Below are 23062 nucleotides of genomic sequence, written 5' to 3'. Positions count from 1 at the left end.
AGAAGACGAAAAGGGAAAATCTGTGTTTACAAACGAGGAACACACAGTAGAACTAGACATGTGGGGATTAGTAGCTGGGAATGACAGATTAGTAGATGGGAAAACATATTTGAATTCATGGGGGCACAAGGCAAATTGTACAAGGGGAAAATACTGCAATTCCAGGAGTTTATTTTGTTTGTGGACAAGATGCTTAATTTCAGTTACCGGCTGATTGTGAGGGTATTTTCTATTTAGCTGTATTGCTTCCTAAGATGTATCATATATATAGTTAAGATGCATTACCAATGACACCATTACACAGACACACAGAAGATAGAACTCAATTAGTGGGAGACATTTTTGGTGCAATTATACCACCAACAGGAGTTATACTGAATGATGTGAAGATGAGAAAACTTTTAATAGTTGTGAACAAGCTGATAACCAGTATGTCTTGAGCTTTATTAGTTGTAAATGGCGAATTAGTAGCTATTAGATTCATGGTTTTGCAAAGCAGGATAGCATTAGACATTTGCTTGCGGACAAAGGCGGCGTCTGCAAGATGATTAAATTCAGCATTGTTCATATATTCCAGACAAAAGCAAGAAAATTCAAGAATTCGCAAAGAACATTTCTGATCCAAAACTTGAATTAGAACAATTAGAAGCACCTTGTATTTTGTAAAATTTTGGAAAGTAAATTCACACAATTGTAAACTTGTTTGTCACTGAAGGAGAAGGAATCCTGAAAGCTATTTTTATGTCAATTATAATAGAAGGGCTTTGTTTTCCTTATTTGCTTTTCTCAAAGGCTGTAGATATTGCATTAACAGAAGAAAGAACAGGAAATAGCATTGAATTATCACATCAATGAAAATTGCAAAAAATCAAAACAATTTAAAATTTTAAAGAGAAAACGACCAGACTCAACTGAAGATGAAAGGGGGATCTAAGCGTTATCACATGCAAAAGTGTAATGGTTAAGGTATCGATCAGAGGGGGGAATTGATAGGGAGTTTTATTAAAATGCAAAATAATATAGTGAAAATTAAATGTGCAGTATTACCGTCCAATTAATCCTGAACCAAAAACACATTTAAAAACGTGCAATTGTAGTAACCAGGTATACTTATTCGTACTAGGCCTCAAAATGCGCCAAGCAACATTGCTTCACAAGTGGCCTGACTAGATATGCTGAAACACGCATAAAATGTTTAATACTTGACCTTTCCATGGCCATGCCTTTAATGAATGCCTCACACAAATGTTTCTGATTAATACAATAATGTTCTGGAATGATTTTAAAATCTTAGCGTTTAATAGAATTATGAAGCATAATCACACAAGAAATACAGTACATGATCTGAAAGGTGGACTTTTAACATATTTGTTTTATTTTCTAACTGAAGATTTTGTGCTAAATTATTTCTCGTTACAACAGTTGTTTCAAAGTTAAGTTAACATACAATCTGCCTTTTTAGAAGGTTAGAGATGTAGTTATGCTTGCGGGAAAGGAGGTCTAAATCGAAAGACCTGCTGTGAGGTCAAATTGATTCAATAAAGTTGCACACTCGATAATAAATGTCTGTTGTCCATTGTGATTTGCGTGAGAAAGTAAGGAGTGTGCCTATGCTCAGAAAAATACCGAAAGCTGATTGAATAAGAGGAGAAGATGCAACAGGGACTGCATCATTTCTTTTCGATTGATAATAATAATATGTGCTCCTAGAGTAGGTTAACTCTTTTTGCCTAACCACTTCCCAGACCCATTTCCTACGCTTTAGGCACAGGCATTCTGGCCAGACCTTTTTGCTGGTTGCAGTTGCTATTGCTGCTGCAGACATATCCTATTTTTTTTCATTTGCACTGAGACTCTACAGAGTTTCATAAATCTCTCTTTATGGGAATTTTTGTTTGGATTGATATATATATTTGAATTGAATTTTGAGCTTTATGCTTGATCTCACTCTTTTCATTCTAACTTGAACTCTTCAGGAGTTTTTACTGACACCATTTTAGCCCCATTCTTAGACTAGGGAGTATTTCCTTTACGGAACATGCCTAATGCATTATTCTGATTTTGATCTAACCATATTTTTATTATCAATTCTGTTAAATGATTGAAACATTGAACTAATCAAATAAAATAATTTACTAAACTTTGAATAACAATAAAGGCCATAAAAACTAACTTAAGCTCTCATTGTTAACTGAATTTAGAGTAGAAATTATGATTATGTTTTATGTGATGATTTGCTCCTGATCTTCTCTAACACGGCATCTAACGTCTATCACACTTTTGACCACATCCATAAAGATAAAGAAGACAAGCGGGGATCAGTCCTTTGTGAGATGGTAAACTGTATTATTTATAACGATTTCTGCTTCAGCAAGGTCTACTGTAAAGATTGAAAAGATGAGGGGACAGCAAGGATCCCTGAGGGATTCCACACTCCAACTTCTTAGATTTAGATGAAAATTGTCTAATTCTAACACACTGTGAAGCATATGTACAATGAGTTAACGCCGCGGTAGCGGCGATATTTTTATCGCCCTATTAACAAGCTGTCGCTAACAGCCATTAGCAACAGCTTTCTGGCGATACCTGCCGCTTTCAGCATCGCCACTCAGGTTAGCGATAACTATCGTTAATGACATGCAAGGTAGGCGTTCCAGTGCAAAAACGCACGCTTATCCCACTTCGCAATATTTAAACCCATCGCCTGGACCCGCGATATGTTAAAAAAAAACAGCCGCTAAAGGCCGTTAGCAGCTGGAACTTAAGACCAGAAAAAAGCGGGTCTTAATAATGTAGATAACCCTTGGGACCTCATTTCAGCAGGTTCTGTAGCTGGACTGCGCTGCAAGCAATGTTGCTGCGCTGCCCTGCGACAAAACTATAGTGCAGGACTGTTCACCATCAATAAGATAGTGCGCATTCCTGGGCCTCACTCATGAAAAATGTGACAAGACAGTGTTGCAACACTTTTCACTACCCCCTTCTTGTGACACCACTCATGTGCTGTATTAACTGGACAGCACTCCATTACGCAAGTAATGACAGATAAGTCTGGAATCCTGACGTATCTGTCTGCGCTAAAGTCACCCATTGCTGCAGTTGCGTCACAACCATGACGCAACTCCAGCAATGCATGGGGCCAGCCTATCCTTGTGGCACTGTGTCACCCTTAAGCCTGTCATCATGCAGGCATAAGGTACTGACGCAGTGCCGTTCTTGAGGGGTGCCCGGGTGTCGGCGGAGTTGGAGATTCATCGGTGGCGGTTGCGTGCTGCGGTGTCATCGTCTATAAGCATTGGTGCTGCTGAGGGAGTTGACAAGACGTACTTCGGTGACCTTGATCTAGCTGCGAGGGGGGCGATGATGGCGGTTATGTACGGTGGGCATGATGAAGCCGTAATGTATACAATGATGGTCGGTCCAGGAGAGTCCGATGGTGTGGCTGTAGATGAAGGTCCCGATGGCGGAGGAGACGTGCTCGACCATGTGTCCTGCTATGTGGCTTGCTGCGGTGACTAGCTGCTTGAGTCTGATGTTGGGGATCTACGGCAGGAGAGGGTGGTAATCTGGTCACTGGGGTTGTCCAGGTGGAACTTGAGTTCGCCGAGTAGGATGTCGTCGGTGGATGGGAGAGCCTGGTGTGCAATGAGGTCTAAAATGGTATTGTAGAATGGGTATCCATGGCCCGGGGGGCCTCCAGATGAGGGTGCCGCAGAGGATGGGGTTGGGGTTGTTCAGGATCTGGAAGTTGAGGTGTTCCATAGTCACCATTGGGTCATTAGAGTGGGTGGTCAGTCGGAGTGTGCTTCTGTAGGTGATGACAATGCCTCCTCCTGGATTGTCGGGGTGGTCCTTGCGGTTGATTTAGTAGCCGTCAGTGAAGGCGATGTCCGGTCCGGAGCAGATGTTGGTATCCAGGGTTGATGGTGAGGTGGGTGCTGGCGCCGTAGAGCTGGAGTGTCCGAGAGGAAGGGTCCTTGGTGTTGAGCGCGGTCCAGCCGCAGACGGACGCAGATGGGCTTGCCTATGGCGTGCCTTTGGCACGGGAGACGTCCATTACAACGCAGGCATTATATCGTAATGCCTTTAGAACGCAAACCCAACAACGCTGGGGCCTTTACATCACATTCCATTACAACGCATTGTGAGGTCAGTAATGGGGTATTTTTAGGGTGGTTATGGGTATGGGGTGTCAGAGATTAAATGTGGGGTGTATTATGGGGTAATTTTTTTAATTTGGAGTGTGTTTTGGGGTCAATCATGACAATTGGGGTGTGTATTTGAGTCAAATATGAAAATTGGGGTGTGCATTTGGGTCAAATATGATTTTTAGGGTGTGTTTTGGGGGCTCAAAGATGAATTTTAGGGTTAAAGGTTTGCTTTGGGGTGCAAGGGTCAGATTTAGGGTTGCACCCACTGAAGTGGGAACAGTAATGTTTACATCTCCGCAATCCAACACCTTCCCTACTGTTGCAATATGCCTAGTATTAGTATGCATTGTAATGGAATGCGATATAATGATATCCGTCGTAACTCCATATATACCTTTGGCACACCAGTGGTACGCCCGCTGCGCATGGCTGTACAGCGGCCGCCATGTGCTGCAGGGGGACTGGACAGCTGGGAAATGGGAAATGCCTGAACGAACACTGGATGGGGGGTGGATGCCGGGGTGTGTGTGTGAGCGGGTGTTGTAAATATTTAAATGAGAGAAATCTTACCTTGAGGCCGGGTCCCGTGTCTTCGTTGCTCCTGCTCTCCTGAGTCTGCTTCCAGGAACAGGAAGTAGGCAGTCAGGCTCCCTCCCCTAAGCCAATCACAACACTGCAATGTGGAATAGGGATTGGTCAGTGGCGCCAGGACGAGGCGTTCAGCCAGGGGCTGGAGGTGTGGGCATGTTCGCCATGCAGGCTGTAATGCAGCCTGCATTGAGTCCCGGACAGTGCGCATGACTGCTTTGTGCGGCCTGAGCGGGCCGATCAAACAGTCACTCCGCATTTGAGTGGGCATGCCACTCCGCCACTGGCCTGCTCCATGAGTGGAGCAGCCCTACCCACCCTCCCGCCTGCAAAGGAAACATGGCACGATAACATCAGGAAGTTATCATCATGTGATGATTGTTCCTCTTCTTCCACTGCTTGGAAGCAGTGTGGCAACGCTCTTCCGCTATAGCGGAGGAGCCGGCACATCATCTACTGGTGCTAGGCCTGGGCGACTTGACCCCCGGGCCTCCTCTACTACGTATCCCACCTTCTCCTTACCTGGACATTGACACTGTGGTGCAATCCGCTAAACTCTCTCCAAATCTGTGACTCACCCAGCAGGAGCCTCAGCCAGGTGGGATTTCACAAGCGTGGGTACAGCAGTCGCCGCCAAGACTGCTGGAGAACCTCCCAATGCAGTTGATGTCCCCTTAGGCGTGAACTTGCAGCGCTCCCGCAACACAAGTTTGGCGCAGTTCAGCAGCCTCACCCTCCACAGCGTCTGGCCAGCGCAACCTCATCCGGCCTGTGATGCGGAGAGGTGCCGCCCACCATTGGTAATCCTCTCTGTGCACCCCGGTGTAGTGGTGGATCGTAGTATGCGATGCAGACCTCCCTACATTGGTGCGCAGGAGCGCCTCTACCATTCACAGCTCCAAGGGGCACAAGGCGGTCTTCTCACACAGGTCAGCAATGTGTCTCCATACGACTGGCCAGACTTCACCACCAGGTACGGGCGATCGCTGCGCCTCAACGTCTACCACTACAACTCATCGACTCCACAGCTCCTCCGCATCCCACTCCAGGCTCCAGACGCAGGTCCAGCGACGCATCCAGGCTCCAGGCGCAGGTCCAGCGATGCTTGTAGGCTCCAGGCGCAGGTCCAGCGACGCATCCAGGCTCCAGGCGCAGGTCCAGCGAGGCATACTGGCTCTCATCCTGGTCATTCTGGATGTTGGGTGGCTTGCAGTGGTTGTTGATGTGTGCTGCACTTGGCCCTGGCTGCTCCATTCTGCATTGTATTGGTTTGTATGCCTATTTTCCATTGGAGGTTGACTGATAGGCTATTTTTTGCATTAGAGGCAAAACAAATTCACGTTGGGTTGACTAACGTGTTTTTTTTTTTGCCGCTAATGGGCCTATTGGTAGTTTTCGCCCGCTAACGCCGGAATTCCTATTGCCATCGCAATAATGTTAGCAGCAGTTTTCCCCGCGATCCCTGATACTATCACCATGTAGCGACGACTTATTAATACGCTGCTAACATGGCGATAGTTTTCAGCGGTAAGCGGCGATAAAAATACTGCTGCTAACTAGAGTTAGAGATCTTTAACGCCAGTGCTTGTACATATGCCCTTGTGTTTGATCTTCTTAGAAGGATATGAGTCACTGCAACACTTTATATACAGAAGGAAGGAAAGATCCTATGCTTTTCAGTGATACACTTCCGTGGTTGGTTCTAAGAAAGAGAGAAGTGTGAGCCAGTCCCTGGAGCAGTTAATTATTTACTGGAAGAGAAAAGAAGGTGTTCCTGAACCCATCTCTTTTACAGTTGAGCTCCAACTCCCTTTCTGCCTGCTTCAGTGACATTTCAGCCTGCAGCCTTGAATCTCAAGGGCCTGATGGGAACACCATGTTGTGCTTTCTTTTCCTATAGACAGTGGTGGACTCCACTCCCAACCTTTAACCGCAGCTGTACTATCCATTGAAGCCACCTGCGAATAGACAGGAAACAGAGACATACTTATGCTTTTTGGGTATGGCCATGGCGGCAGTGTCCTGGTGTGTGTACCTTTCAGTTAAGTACAGGGTCAACAGGGAGCATGTGGACAAAAGGATCTGATTCGCTGAACCTCTTTGTCCCAACTAATAACAGCAGTCCTGTCAAAAACCTCCATTCTAGTCTTACTCTGATGCTTAGTAATTGTCTGGGCACAGAGGCCACAAACAGATATGGTGAAACTTGCACTTGGTCTACAATAAAACAATTAAAGCAAATACAGTAAAGAAGCTCTTTTTAAAAATCTTTCACTTTTTCTTCACTTAAATATCAAGTCGGTGCTTTCTGTCTATGTACAATTCTACACACCATTCCAGATGCAAATTATGCGACAAAGGCCTTTAGGTGCCTTTCCATCCAAGGCTTTCAACCAAAGAATTATCTCTTGAAGCCACTTGAAAATTAAAATCAATCATATATTCCAAAAAAGCCCCAAATTCAACATTTCTCAGCAGTAGTCACATACCAACCATTGTCACTTGTGGATGTCTCGATGTATGAATTATAAATGTCAAGAAACTTAAATCAGTCTTCTGAAGCTGTCCCATCTACGCACTTGCCATTACTATATTTCAATATCAGAATCAAACCCACAGCATAGAATGCCACATAAAAAACATAAGCTTGATGTGGGTATACTTTTGGTCCACCTGAAGAGGCTTGAGAAATAGAGAAAATGTAGTTGTAGTCCTCGTTTCCCTGTTACATCAATTTGACAAAGAGTGATATCACAAAGTAACTGTATTAATCCAGGACATTAATATCATACACATCAGAGTACACATAGTCAAGCTCTGTCTCACTTTGTCGAGTTCTTGTTGTGTAAAAAGGAATGTTTGCTGCAATGCAAATAGGGCATAATCCTGGATATTTGGTTTTATTTTGAGAATTTTCTCCCACTGCTAATGTGCACGCTCATACTTGTACAAATGGTTTGACAAGGAGCTAAAAGCAAGTCAGGAAATTATTTAATTATCTGCCCCACATTTCACCTAGCAAATGACTATAGCAAACAAATCAAGTTCCCTTCGATTTTTGGGAGAGGGAGAAATATTTGAATAGAGCAAAATGTTAAACTTTAATGCACATTTTTTAATGAGTATTGTATACACAACTTAAGGTTTTTAGGAAGCTCTTAGGAGAAGCTTATGGAATAACCCAAAATGTAGATTTGACCAGAGTCGGACTGGCCTACAGGTGCAATCAGGCAGTGCCCGACAGGCTTGTCTGACAGGTCAGTGTATGGGCTATTTTTTCAGCGGTTTGTGGGCCTGTTTTATAGCAAAGTGGGACTTTTTTACGGTTGATTACCCTGATATTACTATAGGCATTGCCTGCAGCAAATACAAATGCATGCAGTCTTCCGTAACTTGCAAAATACCCATACCGTGTGCCTTTACAAATTCAAAAATGGCCTGATTTGCAAATGTGGGCCACTTTCGTACCTGTTTAACTAATGAGGGACACTTTTATTTTACTGCCAAGGCCTATTTCTTGTCCCAGTCCGACCCTGGATTGGACTTTATAGACTGGAGCACTATGTCTCTGCAGCACTTTATGTATGTGTTTATAAGGATCGGGGGTATTGCTCCTTCAGTGTGCTTTCAGGTCTTGATGGGTTCTAACCGCAAAAGCAGCCCTATCTTTCAGTGGCAGCTATAGCTGGCCCAGCGCTTACTTGCACATGATTTAGTTCCCATAAACAGACTTTAGCATTTTGGTGTGCCAAAATGTAAAAGCTAGGATAAAATTGCTCTCCGTAAGTATTGGCGTTTCCTCACCTGAAGGCTGGCTGCAAACACTGACATCATGAGCATAATGATGTTTAAGTAGTCAGAAATGACATCCCACCATGGTTTTAAGATCCTTAACGCTGGATTCTGTGAGCTGAAGACAGTCAGGTCTGTCAAAAAAATCATATTTTCTATAAAAAAAAAAAGAACAGAAAAACACACACAACAAACATTTTAATTAATGGTTTGTATAATGACACAATAACTTCCAGGCTTGAGATTGATGTATTTAGCATTAACAGTGATCAGAGGCTCCTATAGCAGCACCCTAAATACGAGGTTAGGGGCAGTTTTCACACTTTGCCCTTTAAAGTATGGTATCTACAGAGCAGTTCAGTGAAAAGCAATTGTTTGCCAAGATTAAGAGGTATAGAATGGTACCGACAAGGGCACTAAAAGTTTTACATCCTAGCTACAGTTTAATAAAAGTATTCAAATAGACGCAACCTATCTACCCTCATTTACACTGAGTAGGCTCCTAGATGTAACTTTTTTTTCCATACGTATATACACGGTTTATAAAGCAACCAATTCATCATTCCAACACTTTGTACGTATTTAAAAATGCTGCAATTGTTCAGCATGGTGTTGATCTTGCTAGCCATGTAGGGCGGGAGGCTTAAGTTTACTGCAAATTAGATGATACAGAAGGCTTTGAAGGTGAAGAATCCAATTCTCCTATCAACCAGTCGGAGTCATGTACATTTGCATTTTTGTTAAAACTGTTTTAATTTGGTGTGTCGTCTTATCAAATACTCAAATCCTTCACCAATTTTAAAACTCAAGCTTGTGTTTCTGCCTTTAAGGAAAAAGTTGAAAAAAACTGACTGGTGTGAAAAAAATCTAAATATTTTTGATTTTTCTAACTCTATAACAGTGCTGTCAAAATTGTTGCATTTTCATCAATATTAGGGACTTACATGAAAAGCTGTATCGAAGCTTCCACAGAAGTGCAGAGGGCAAAAGTTTAAAAGCATGTTTCTACTTCAGTTTTAAGGCTATGCCTTGAGAAGCATCTTTCTGATATCAACTGATTTTGTTGAATTGCACTGACATGGCAACTCAGTGACATGCTTGGCACTATATAAAAACATGTGTAAATAAATATAACTACATCATAACCAAGTATGTATGTATATACACACACACTTATATATATATATTCACTGAAAAAATAATGGTTACAGGGATGTCATAGTCAGGCTCAGTTTTCACACATACACAACCATAGAAATTCAGCAGTTATAGTTACCTGAGCTAACTATAACTTACACCTCTGCAATGCACTGTGTAATAATGAGGCATCTCAGCACGCTTCAAATAAGGTAAAGTATTTTATTATTTAGGAGAATACATTATAACGTCTAACTAGTAAGCCTGGGTCAAACTCTCTAACTTGGAAACTGGAGCACGGGAGGCGTTCCAGATTCCAGAAGGGTTTTTTGGCAAGACACCACACATTTCCCTACGTTGGCAATTAAAAGAATAACACAAGAAGAGTAACATATGTACATAAATAAAAAAAACATGTGTAAATAACACAAAAAGAGTAACATATGTAAATAAATAAAAACATGTGTACAGTATGTATGAATAACATAACAATGATATAAGAATACCGAAAAACAACACTTGCTCACATAACAATCTTTATACCAAACAGGGCGTTGCCGAGTTCTTTGCATATGGTGGTTATTCAGAATTCCACCTTTTGAAGAAATTGACTTTCTCCAATTTACTCTGCTGTAACAAAGTTTGGGTGATGACATATCAGTAGAATCAGTAAACTTTTCATCAGGCCACAACCACTGAGGAATCTTCACCACTTTGGATAAACTCCAAACATTTCCATCAGATAATTCTACCACCTGACGACCAACACGAACCACTTTCAAAGGATGATAAAACCGAGATTCCCCGGATTTGACAAACCTACCTTTCTTCACTCATACCCAATCATTGACTTTAACAGGAGAAATGACAACTTTATCATGACAGCATTGAACAGACACTGCTTTGTCGTTCTTGTTGAGCAATAAATCTCTCATCCATGCTTGACTCCTATTAGACACACTCTTCCTACCCCTCATTTTTTCAAAAGGCGAAAGATCACCTATATTCCTAGGAGTATTCCTGTAACTCTAAAGAACTTCACTAATGGCTTGACTACAATTCTTGCCATTGGAAATGGCTAATTGTAACCCCTCCTTAAATACTTTGATCCACCTCTCTACAATCCCATTGCTCTAGGGATAATAGACTGAAGAACGTTTGTGAACAATGCCATGACCTTCAAGAAAACTTTTCATCTCGGTGGAAGTTAACTGTACCCCATTATCCGTAATAAGAGATTCAGGGAAACTTTCTCTTTCAAACACCTCATTTAAAAACTGGATCACAACTTTCGCGGTAATATTAGGAACTATTTTAATCTCAGGCCACTGAGATAATTGATCAATAAGTATGATGGCGTAAACAGGATTCTGACCCAAACACATGAGACCTGCAATGTCCAAGGAAACACATTCCCACACACAAGAGGGTCTGTAAACAGGAAGATGATCATAGGATACAGTCTTCTGAGATTTATCGCTGATACAACATTCTATACAATCTCTGACCTTACGTTCAATAGATTTGTCCATAGCTGGCCACCAAAACTCAGAAGCAATATGACATTTCAATTGTCTGAATTTATTCATGCAATTGTCATCCCACAAAAACGACTTGTTTTTTTTCATTAAGGTTCTCATATGTACAGTTTTGTCAGCAAATAATGGTATAAATTTTGCATAGTACTCAGCAAGTCCTAAAAAGGATCTGAGCTGGTCTTTGTTTTGAGGGTCAGGAGCTTGTTCAATGGCTCGGATCAAATTTTACCTGGGGGAAATACCTTTTTTTTTTTTTTTTTATTTAGCCAAAAGAGAGAAACAACCAGACAAAATACAAAGCAAACCATAGAATCAGAGTGTACAACCTGGATAAGCAAATATAGGGTTCATGGTACATGTTACAGAGTATAAACAAACAGAATCATCGCTGCCCTTTAATCCCATTGCAGGCATTGCCAAATTCGTTCTATTTTGTTCTGAGAGCGAGGACCCCTGGCCTTTGCCAGGGCGATCTCCAATTCATATACCCCTCTTAACAGCTGCCAAAACTCCGCAAATGTTGGTGGTTTAGGTTCGATCCAGACCCTGGCGATGCATAATCGGCAACAAGCCATAATGATAGAAAATAGAGCTGCTGAGATTAAACCTGGCTCATCTATTAACCCCAACAGTATCTCTTTCTCCGAGATAGCGATGTTAGTCCCTGAGAGGTTGCATAGCTCCCTGGCAATCCTAGACCAAAAGGCAGATAATGAGGGACAAGTAATAAACATATGTCTAATATCGGCAGCATACAAAGTGCATTTAGGACAAAAGGTTTTAGGTGCCGTATAGGACGAAGCCCATTTGGAAATGATTTCCGGCGTATAGTATAGAAGAAATAACATCCGATGTTGCTGAAGTTTTAGGTTAATAGAGGTGACAGAAGTATTTATAATCGATAGTGACCTATATAGAATAGTTGTAGTGATGCTAGTGCCAAAATAGCGATTTAGTTTCTCAACAGCCTGAGGAGCGTCATCTACGGCACCTAAAATTAAGCATTTATAAATTTTCCCAATACAGCCCCTGCCACGAATATGTAAGAATGAACTTGCGGGTTCCCCCAGTGTGGTAACTCTCGCTAGACCTTCCCCGTTAATAAAAAAATCCCTAATTTGCAAAAATTTAAAGAAGGAGTGATTGGGGACACCGAATTCATCTCTGAAAAAAGAAAATGGTCTAAATCCGTCCTGATCATATAGTTGCCCTAACTGCAGTAAGCCGCATTGTTGCCAAGTCTTCCAGGCAGAATCGCCAAATAAAACCCCCAGCCTAGGATTCCCAAATAGATAAGTGCTAGCGTGCAGCTCAGGAATGTTATACTGCTTTGAAATATCTCGCCAAATCCAGGCGGCATGCCGCAAAATCTTGAAGCGAACGCGTTTGAAATAATTTGGGTCTGTCATCTGGGCTAGTACGAACCTATAATCCAACCCACATGTTAACTGATATGAAGTCCACTTTTGGGACATACCAGGGCCATCCATCAGACTCTGCAAGCGCATAGCAAAGGCCGCCCAAAAATATAATTTAAAATCAGGTACACCAAAACCACCCCTCTCGTATGGGAGTTTAAGGAGTTTAATAGTCCGCCTGGCCCTTTTATACCCCCAGACAAAGCTGCCTATAATGCCATCCAGTCGTTTGAAAAAAGAAGATGGAACCCGCAAGGGAATACTCCTAAACAAATACAAAAACTTTGGGAGGACATTGATCTTGATAACATTACAACGCCCCCAGATAGTTAGGGGCAGTTGATGCCACCTGCGCAGATCCGTAGCCACTTTCATGAATAGTGGTTCATAGTTAATCTTAACTATTTCCTCCGTATGGCTGTTGAGGCTGACCCCGAGATAAGTGGCCTTTTGGGTAATACCCAATATAGGTGGACAAGGGCTGTATTCAATATTAGTAATCGTTTGAGTTTTACTAGTGTTTAGTTTATACCCAGAAATTGATCCGAAGCGCTGAGCCTCCAAGGCGATCTCCCCCATCGCTTGGACAGGGTCCGTGGTAAAAGATAGCTATATCATCCGCATAAGCGGTTATTTTAATATAGACTTGATTAAAAAGGACCGGGTTAATCCGCTGATTCGATAACAGATGACAAATGAAAGGCTCGATATATAAAGCAAAAAGAAGAGGAGAGAGGGGACACTCCTGACGGGTGCCCCTCTGAATGGAAAAAGTATCTGAGGTCAGACCGTTAAGCCTAATAACAGCCTGCGAGTTTGCATAGATTTTCTGGATTGCTGAGACAAACTTGCAGCCAATCCCTACTTTTAACATTATAGCCCAAAGTGAACCCCACGTTACTCGATCGAACCTTCTCGGCATCCAACATTAACATCGCAACTTTACCACCTAGACATTGAGCCGCATCAAACACAGCTATGGCAGTGTTAATGTGAGAAGTGGTATCCCGCCCAGGAACGAAACCGTGTTGTTGATCCGACACTATTAGCTTTATATATGGAGCAAGTCGAGAAGACAAGATCTTTGAAAAAATTTGGCATCTTGGTTAATAAGTGAGATTGGGCGATAGGAGGCTCTCTCGTCTTGAGGCTTCCCTTTTTTAAGAAACACAATTATGTTTGTTTGTTTCCAGGATGGAGGGACATCACGGGCGTTCATAATATCATTCACCATCTTTAAAAAAAACGGTCCCAAAGTTCTTAAAAAGATTCTGAAGAACTCCAAAGGTAGGGCATCCCCCCAAACAGCTTTCCCTGCGGGCAGAGCCTTAATTGCTTCCAATATTTCAGATCCATCCACATCCCTGTCCATTGTGAGGGTGGTAAGAGGGTTTAAGATTTTCAAGCCACTCTCCTGCAGATAGGCATCTAGCCCATGATGATCGCTGGTCGTATCGTCCCTATATAGATCTGTATAGAATTGCCTAAATTGCTCTAGAATCTCTACCGAATGGTGAAAGGTTCGGCCATCGTCCCCGACAATGCTCTTGATTTGCGTATGGGCTCTAGAGTCCGCTAACTGATAGGCAAGAACCCGTCCAATCCTCTCTCCATATTCATATTGCCTTAATCTGGTTTCATGATACCGACTAGCCACCTTTATCCCTTAGCTCACGCGTAGTCTTGGCTCTCGCTATTACAAGTTTCTGATAGATATCAACTTCTCGATGATCTCTATTTAGTATTGTTTTAATATGTTGCTGTTCTAATTCCAAGCATTCCCCTTGCCCTGCAGCGACGAGCAGTACCTTGGCCTGGTTTTGACGAAACAAGTACTGCTGAGTGATACCCCTAATGAATGCCTTTAAGCTGTCCCAGACCATAGACCATGAAGCAGTATGAGCGTTGGTGTCTATAAAATCCACTAGTTGTCCTTGCATGCGTTGAATATAGTCATGGTTCTTAAGGAGACTTTTAGGGAAGGTAAAACCCCTTGCAGCCCGGGGTGCTGTTAGTCCGAGACTTATTGTAAACAATAGAGGGTTATGATCTGACGTGATTTTTTGACAAACCTCGATATTAGAGTTTGATAAACGAGCCCGGTTAACAAACACCATGTCTATCCTGGAGTAATGACGATGTGGTTGCGAAAAATAAGTAAAACCATTAACTAAAGGATAGACCTCCCGCCAAAAATCAACCAGCTGGTGTATTCGTAATAAATCTTTAATAGCCGCCCTAGTAGACACCATTCTAACCCGACCCGAAACATTTGAGGAGTCCATTTTCTGATCTAAAATACAATTGAAATCTCCCATAAGGATAAGCTCACCATCCCAGCCCAGCAACTCTAGTTTAGAAAGGAAATATCCTTAGAGCAGTCACTATTCGGACCATAGACCACACAGATAGTAAATTTGTGTCCGCGAACCAAAAGCTGAGCGATGACCCATCTGCCCCTTTTATCACTGAGTGAGCGTAGTAGCGTAAATTTAGTAGTTTGTGCTTGCAAAAGAGCGACACCACGTATTGAGACAGTTTGTGAGGTACAGGTTATTAATTCATATCCCATTTGCTTAAAAAAAGATACGATCCTTGAAAGCCAGGTGGGTCTCTGTTAAACCGATAATCAGCGGTTTATAAGCTTTTAGTTCCTCTGAAACTAATCGCCGTTTATTCGGGGAATTCAGGCCAGCCACGTTCCAGCACATTATGCGAACTCTAGACATTTTCTTCCGGGTATTAGATCAAAACACTGTTCCTCCAAGCCACAGTCTTGTCCTGATGCGGAAATTCCATCATAATCAATAACATTCTTTTTAACACTCTTTTGGCTATTTTTAACTTTTGCCCCCCCCCCCCCACACCTACCCCCTCCCTCCACCCCAACCGGAGACCCCCCCACAACCCTGTGCCTACGGGCCGGAATCACCCCCTTACCCAGCTGTCAACAGACAGCGATACACCAAAGTGCACCCCCCACAAAGAGCACCCCCTCCCTGCCTCCGAACACTAATAGGTACGACAAAATACCGATACGTTGCAGAGCCAGAACCCCGCCTGACCTTACCAGGTAAATCATTAAACATTAGTAGATTATCTCAAAACAAAACATAAAAATGCGCAGAGTTACAAAGACCATGATATACCCCCAGTTAAGGACAACCCCTGTCATTTCTTTGGTAGTTGTTGCCATTTAGATAGACCTAACTTGGCCTCTTGTTCGCTAAAGAAAATGTGTGATCGCCCATCTTTGATCACCTTGAGACGGGCAGGATCTTGTAAAAACACCGATGCGCCGACAGCTTTAAAAGGATTCATTAGCTGCCTTAACTGCCACCGTCTATCCATAGTGTGTTTACACAGATCAGAGCAAACAAAAAAAGACAATGAATCGTGTTGTACTGGGGCCGTGGGTCGAGCTTTAAAAAATATGGCTTGCCTCAATAAAAAGTTCCCAATATATACTAGTATTGGTCGAGGGAGTGATGAGGATCGAGAAGGGTTAACAGCGAGGGGGAGACGGTGCGCTCTTTGAATTTGCGAATCCATATCCCAATCGACAAGGTCGGGAAATGCTTTAGAAAAGAGACTAACAATGAACCCTCGGACATCGGCACCCTCCCTTCCTTCAGGTACCCCAAAGACCCTCAAATTCTGGCGTCTTTGCCGGTTTTCCAAGTCCTCAACCTTTGATTGTATGGTAATCATCAGTTTATCTTGAGCCTTAATTGAAGCACAGGCGGCAGCGTTGGCCTCCTCCACCTCGGCCACCCGCTGTTGAAGGTCAGAGACTTCAATACCAAGATTTGAGACCTTTACGACAACCTCCTCCAGGGCGGTTTTAATCTCTTGCCTATCCGTTCTTGCCAGGAGAAAGTAATGTTGTGTCTCCTCATGTTGAGTTGCCGATACTGAGAGTACAGTAGATAGAGTGGGTTCAGGACACAAAGCAACGTTTGAAGCTTTGCTACTGCGTTTCTTGGCGTGCTCAGCTGCCTCTTCCGCTGGCGAGCCTGCTGGTGTCAGAGATGCCAGACCCGGTGGCCAAGAGCCTAGGGGTAGCTGTCGGCCCCCTACTGTATCGGTTAAGTCAACTCTTGCTAGATTTTTATCACTAGATGTGACCGGGATTATTGCAGAGGGGGTTTGAGTAATGGGGCTAGCAGAGATCTCTGTACTCTCCAAGTTGATAGCAGATGTTACACCATCTGTCGCAGTGTCTCTGCAGACTCTAGTTTGAGCTATTGAGGCTTGGTCTTCTCCCACCACTATCGGTAGTTCTAGGGGAGTAATAGGAGCGGATCTATGTCTTTCCGACCGAGTTGCCGAACCTGTTATAGAGTTGTCCAGGCTAGCAGATAGGCCGATATTGGATAGACGAGCGACCATGGTTCTCACTTCTCCTTTAGTAGACACCCATTTGCGTAGTGGACTTGATCCCATATCCTTTTTTAAAGAGCTAATAACATCTGGCCTTGTAGCGCCTTTGCCACCCATAGTGGCGCCAGCTACTTGTGTCTTCCCGTGGCCGCGGCCCTTGCCAGCTCTATAGCCAGCTCCACAAGCTTTAGCGCCTTTGGTTTTGCCGGTTTTAACCACTTGGGGCTGTGACTCCATCTGCTCTGGCTCCGATTCCGCTACATAGTCTGTGGTAGAGTCCTGGATTTGAGATACACATGGGATAAGGCTGCATCTTCGGTATTCCCAGATAGCAGACCGTCACATTCTGGGGAGTGGTCGGTACTAGATAGCCCGGTTCTCCCGGTTTTCCCAGCCTCGCCCACATCCTTAGCCATCCCGCTCTCCACTGCAGCATTGAGTACCTCGGCTATGGGAAAACCCGGAGCGGAGGTTTCCGACCCAATAGCCTGTAGAAGAACAGTAGCTTGACCAGATTGCAAAAAATTCATGATGGGTTTGCCAAGGCTGCTGGTGTTAGTGGTAATGTTGGGTGACACAATTGCAGAGGTGCCCCCGTTGCCGCGGCCCCCCCTATCCCGACCATGTACCTGCATGGGACTATGCTGAGTGTTGCTGTTGCCGTGAGTAGCTGCCAGCTCCTCCTCTTTGTTAGCCTCTGCAGCGGTAGTTGCTTGTAGAGCCGCTGACTCGCCACCGTGCTCCGCCCGGACCCGTCGAGTGCTCCGAGGGGGGGCCATCCCGTCAACACGGGGTTGCTCACCTCGTGCTAAGCCACCTCGCGCTGCGAGCACCGAAAACAGAGCCGCTGACTTGCGCGAGTCGGCACATCGGTAGGTGTCTTGTGATGTCTTGCGATCCGCTCCTTGCGGTTTTATGTTCCGGTTGTATTGCAGTTTTGGTTCTCCGCTTGCTGTGTCCGCGTTTAAGCCGTTAGTCTCAGTCCATTTTGGCAAGGCGGGCCATAGCCTTCAGCCGGAGGTCAGGGCAGCGGGAAGGGAGCACTAAGGAAAGGCGTCCTTCAGTGGCGAACCGACGTCCGCCATCTTCCGTCCGTCACCTGGGGGAAATACCATGTTTGTCGATTGAATGACCTAGGTAGTCAACTGATGATGCACCAAATTTACATTTGTCTTTGGTTAAAGTTAAACCATTGTCTTGTAATATGCACAAAACTTTGTGTAATATGTCAGTATGTTCACTAGAATCAGAGGCAAAATCAAAATGTCATCTTGGAAGTATAGTACATTATCAATGTTTTTAAGTAACTTGTGCATTAACCTTTGAATAACAGAGGATGCGGAAATTAATCCAAAGGGCATTCTCTTGTATCTAAAAGCCCCCTCTCAGGTGATGAAAGAGGTAAGATGTTTGCTATCCTCATGAAGAGCTATTTGATGGTAAGCGTTAGATAAATCAAGAGTAGAAAATATTGAGGCACCTTTAAGTTTCGTGAACATCTCACCTATATTTGGTGGGGGATGTCTGTCTACCCATACATTGTTGTTAAGATCTCTTAAGTCAACACATAATCTGACTGTACCATTAGGTTTGTGTGCGACCACAACCGGAGATAACCATTCTGATGATTCTATTTCCTCAATTACATCAAGATCACACAATCTTTTAAGTTCATTTTCAACAGCTTCTCTTAAATGTAAGGGAACATTCCTAACCTTGTGAACTTTGGGTACAGCATCATGTTTTAGAATAATTTTATGAACAACATTTTTTAGAAGGCCCAATTTTGCAGATGAAAATACACTGGGAAATCTTTTTTCCCACTCAGATGCAGGATCGATATCAATATGAAAAATCTAATCTGAAAACCCAAGTACTTGATCGGGATGGTTAGGGTCTAAAGTGATCATTAGATCTCTTTGTTGAGGCCATCCCAAAAGACATGCAACATATATTTTGGAGGAAATAGTTTTACCTTTGAAACTAAGAATAGATGTGAAAAACCCTAATACGTCAATAGGTTTCCTACCATACCCAACCAATTTGATATGAGTGTGTGTCTGGCCCCAGAATCAGCCATAACCCTCACATCCTTGTTCCCAATTACAACAGTGCAAAAAGGAGCATCCTTCATATTGCTGTTAACCTCATATACAGCTAAGAGAAATTCATCATCATTGATGTCACCTTTAACTTCTTTCACATTCTCATCATTTTGACTTTTTTGATCAAAGTTTTTATTTTTTAGCCTGTTCTTGTTTCTACACATCCTTGTGTAGTGTCCTTTTAATTTACAATATCTGCACACTTGACCTATGGCAGGACATCTTTTGTCGTTGGCTAAGTGACCAGGAATACCACATTTAAAACAAATATACTCTTTCTTGTCTTGGTTGAATTGAGTTTTAAATTTCACTTTACTAAACGTGGCTTCCTTAGGATTAGACTTTTTAACTGCATTAACTTCAGATGCTTTTTGCTCAGCTAGTTCTTTTAAACCTAGTTCCATATCTTCAAAACGATGAGCAATGTCAATAGCTTTGTCTAACGTTAAGTCTTCTGCAGCTAATAGCTTTTCTTGAAGCCTGACATCGGCAACTTTGTGTACCATTTGGTCACGTATCATTTGATCATGGAAAGTAGTGTAATTACATTTAGATGCTAATATTCTCAAATCATTTACAAAAATATCTATAGATTCATTGACCAGCTGACCTCTGCTGAGAAATTTGTGACGTGACACCACCTCATTAACTTTTTTTATATACCGTTTATCCATTTTTTTGATAGCCTCTTCAAATACATCAGTATCGTCATCGGATGACGATATGCGATTCGTACTTGGTGGTAAGTGGCTTAAAATATGTCTTCCTTCCGCACCAAGACAATGTTTTAAAATGGCTAATTTTCTTTTATCAGTATAGTCTTCACCACCTATGGCTTCAATGTATGCTTCAAAACCTTCTTTCCAACGTTTCCATTCCAACATGGGTTCACCAGGAGATGGCAGAAATGGTGCAGGGGCATTGAAACCCTCCATTAATACAGAGAAAAATAAAATGTGAAGCTGGAAAATAATAATTATATTAGCAACATGCAAATAATATGGAGGCAGTATTTTAATTTTTATATAAGCTGTGCACATCAGCGACTTCTCTATTAGCTATGCGCAGAGATTCTGAGTTTTAAGTAAGCTTTTGAGTTGCACCCAATATTGTGAATAAGCTGTGCACATCAGCGATATTTGAACCAGTTGTGCACGTTATGCTTTTTATTTATTTGCGCTTTAGAGATGTAGGAATCAGCTGTGATTGTATGAAATTGAATTTGTGCACACGAGCGTTAAATTGAATAAAAAGGCTGTGCGCATCAGCGATGTGCAGCTCAACTGTGCGCTTTGAATGATCATTAACACAAGCGTGGCAAATAATATAGTATTATCCAGTTCATACGATGTGCATGATCAGTTTACAGCACATGCGTTGAACTTAACACTTGATTTAAAATCGCCGCCTAAAATAGCCGCCACGTTGCATGAAGATGTCCCAAAGTATGGCCGCTGTCACGTTTGACATTATGATGTCAGAGCGCTTTGTTTGTAGAGAGTGTGCGCGCCTGCGCAGAGAGTTGTAGAAAACGCTGCTCTCACGAAATCGTTAAATATGCATAAATGTCTCACCGGTTGCTTGCTGAATGCGTGGTTTTCAGCATATACCATGCGATGATGTTGGACGAACACCGGAACACCATGCAGGGATCTCGGAGGATTGAAAACGACAGCTGCTTGATCTGCCTGCCGCAGGACTCCAGGCTTAAATCAGTTTTTTTAGATCGTCACCAGTGTAATAATGAGGCATCTCAGCACGCTTCAAATAAGGTAAAGTATTTTATTCTTTAGGAGAAAACATTATAACGTCTAACTAGTAAGCCTGGGTCAAACTCTCTAACTTGGAATCTGGAGCACCGGAGGTGTTCCAGATTCCAGAAGGGTTTGGCAAGACACCACACACTGCTTATGACCTCACTTATATTACCACTCATGACATGGTCAGTGGCATCATTGATGACATCTCAAATTACCTCACTGGTGACATCATCCAGTGATTCTAAGTGTTTTCTAAAAGTTGATGAGTGTTAAACATATATACTAAGGTACCACAAAAGTTAAATTAGTATACTGTACGCACTACTAATGAGTAATTAAATTTTTTAACATATATTATGTGAGTGACTGTGTGTATCCGTGTGCGAGTGGGTATCTGAGTGGCGTTATGGGTGTGAGAGTTGGTGTGTGAGTGAGTGTATGGATGTATAAGTGGGTGTGTGAGTACCTGTGTGTTAGCGAGTCGCTGGTCGAGTTACTGTATTAGTGAATGTGTGTGTTTGTTGCTATATGGGTGAGTGAGTGGCTGTATGGGTGATGAGTAGATATGCGAGTCATTGTATGGGTGACTGACTGGCTATGTAAGTGGTTGTATGAGTGTGTGCCTGGGTGCATAAGTAGTAGTATGGGTGAGTGAATGGTTGTTTGGTTCAGTGAGTTGCTGTGTGAGTGACTGTTTTGGAGAGTGAGTGTCTGTGTGAGTAGCTGTATGAGTGAGTGAACGGGTGGGTGAATGGTTGTGTGTATGGGTATGTAAATGGTTGTGTAAGTGGATGTCCGAGTTGTATGGATGAGTGTCTGTGTTGAGAGGCTGCATGCGTTAGTAAATGGGTGTGTGAGTGAGTATATGGGTGAATAAGGGTGTGTGTGACTGGTTGTATGGGTGAGTGACTGGCTATGTAAGTGGCTGTCAGGTTGACTGAGTGGCTGTGTGAGTGACTGTATGGGTGAGTGGGTGTGTGAGTAGCTGTATGAGTGAGTGTGTGAGTGAGTGTGTGGGTGTGTGAATGAGTGGCTGTATGGGAGAATGACTGTATCTGTGAGTGAGTGGGTGTGCAGCTGGTTGTATGGGTGTGTGAGTGGGTGTATGAATGGCTGTGTGGATGTGAGAGTGGACGTGTGAGTTGTTCTGTGAATGATGTAATTTGAGACATCATCTGTGATGTCACTGACCTTGTCAGAAGTGATTATTATGTGAGGTCATAAGCAGTGCATTGCGGGGCATAAGTTATAGTTAGCTCAGGTAACTATAACTGCTGAATTTCTATGGTTTTGAGAGTGTGAAATCTGAGCCTAACTATAATGCTCCTGCAACCCTTGTTTTTTTCAGTGAATTTCTAAGTTTAAAAAAAATTCCATTTCTTAACTATAGCGTCCATGTAACCTTCGTTTTTTTCAGTGAATTTCTACAGTTTTTTTAATGTTATTTACTAACTATAACGTCCCTGTACCTTTGTTTTTTTAGTGAATTTCAAAGGTTTTTTAAAATTTTTATTTCCTAACTGTAACCTGTAACCTTTGAGAGAGGGTGTGTGAGTGGCTGTATAGGTCGGTGAGTAGGTGTGTGAGTGGATTAATGGGTCTGTGAGTGATTGAATGGGTCTGTGAGTGGATGTGAGTGGTATGTGGGTTGGTCAGTGGGCGTATGACTGCCTGTATGGGTCTGTGAGAGGGTGTGAGCGTAGCTGTGTCAGTGTGTGAGTGGCTGTATCGATCTGTGAGTGGATGTATGAGTGACTGTGTGGGTCTGTGAATGGATGAGTGAGTGGCTGTATGACTCTGTAAGTGAGTGTGTAAGTGGCTTCATGGGTCAGAGAGTGGGTGTGAGTAGTTTTGTGGCTGTGTGAATGGATCTATGGGTCTATGAGTGGATGTGTTAGTGCTTAGGTGGGTGTGTGAGTGGGTATGTGAGTGGGTTTGTGGGTAAGTGAGTAGCTGTATGGGTGTGTGAGTAGCTGTGTGGGTCTGGGACCAGATGTGAGAGTGGCTGAATGGGTATCCGAGTGGGTGTAACTTTGATCACTCAAGTTTGTGGCACTATGAAGAAAATACCAGTAGGATACTGGTCTACACCAGGCCTGGCAATGCTGTATAAGACAGGGACATTTTTCTGGGTGTCAGTCTGCATCTGTAAGAAAGAAAAAACATAACTAAGGAGGTCACTACTGCGTA

The 23062-nt window shown here is 43.0% G+C and overlaps 1 protein-coding gene across 1 annotated transcript in view; it reads right to left on the bottom strand.

Annotated features, from left to right (window-relative positions):
• LOC146856261 (volume-regulated anion channel subunit LRRC8C-like) overlaps positions 1-23062 on the bottom strand; it is a 149041-nt gene that overhangs the window by 104002 nt on the left and 21977 nt on the right. Inside the window, exon 2 of the mRNA XM_085651226.1 lies at positions 8544-8686. Within this exon, the coding sequence (XP_085507352.1) occupies positions 8544-8681 (138 nt within the window). The 5' untranslated portion in view covers positions 8682-8686. The remainder of the gene's footprint in view (positions 1-8543; positions 8687-23062) is intronic.

Source organism: Triturus cristatus, chromosome 4_1 (assembly GCF_964204655.1).
Source record: "Triturus cristatus chromosome 4_1, aTriCri1.1, whole genome shotgun sequence".
Classification (NCBI taxonomy): Eukaryota; Metazoa; Chordata; class Amphibia; order Caudata; family Salamandridae; genus Triturus; species Triturus cristatus.
This window is presented reverse-complemented; position numbering and strand designations above follow the sequence as displayed.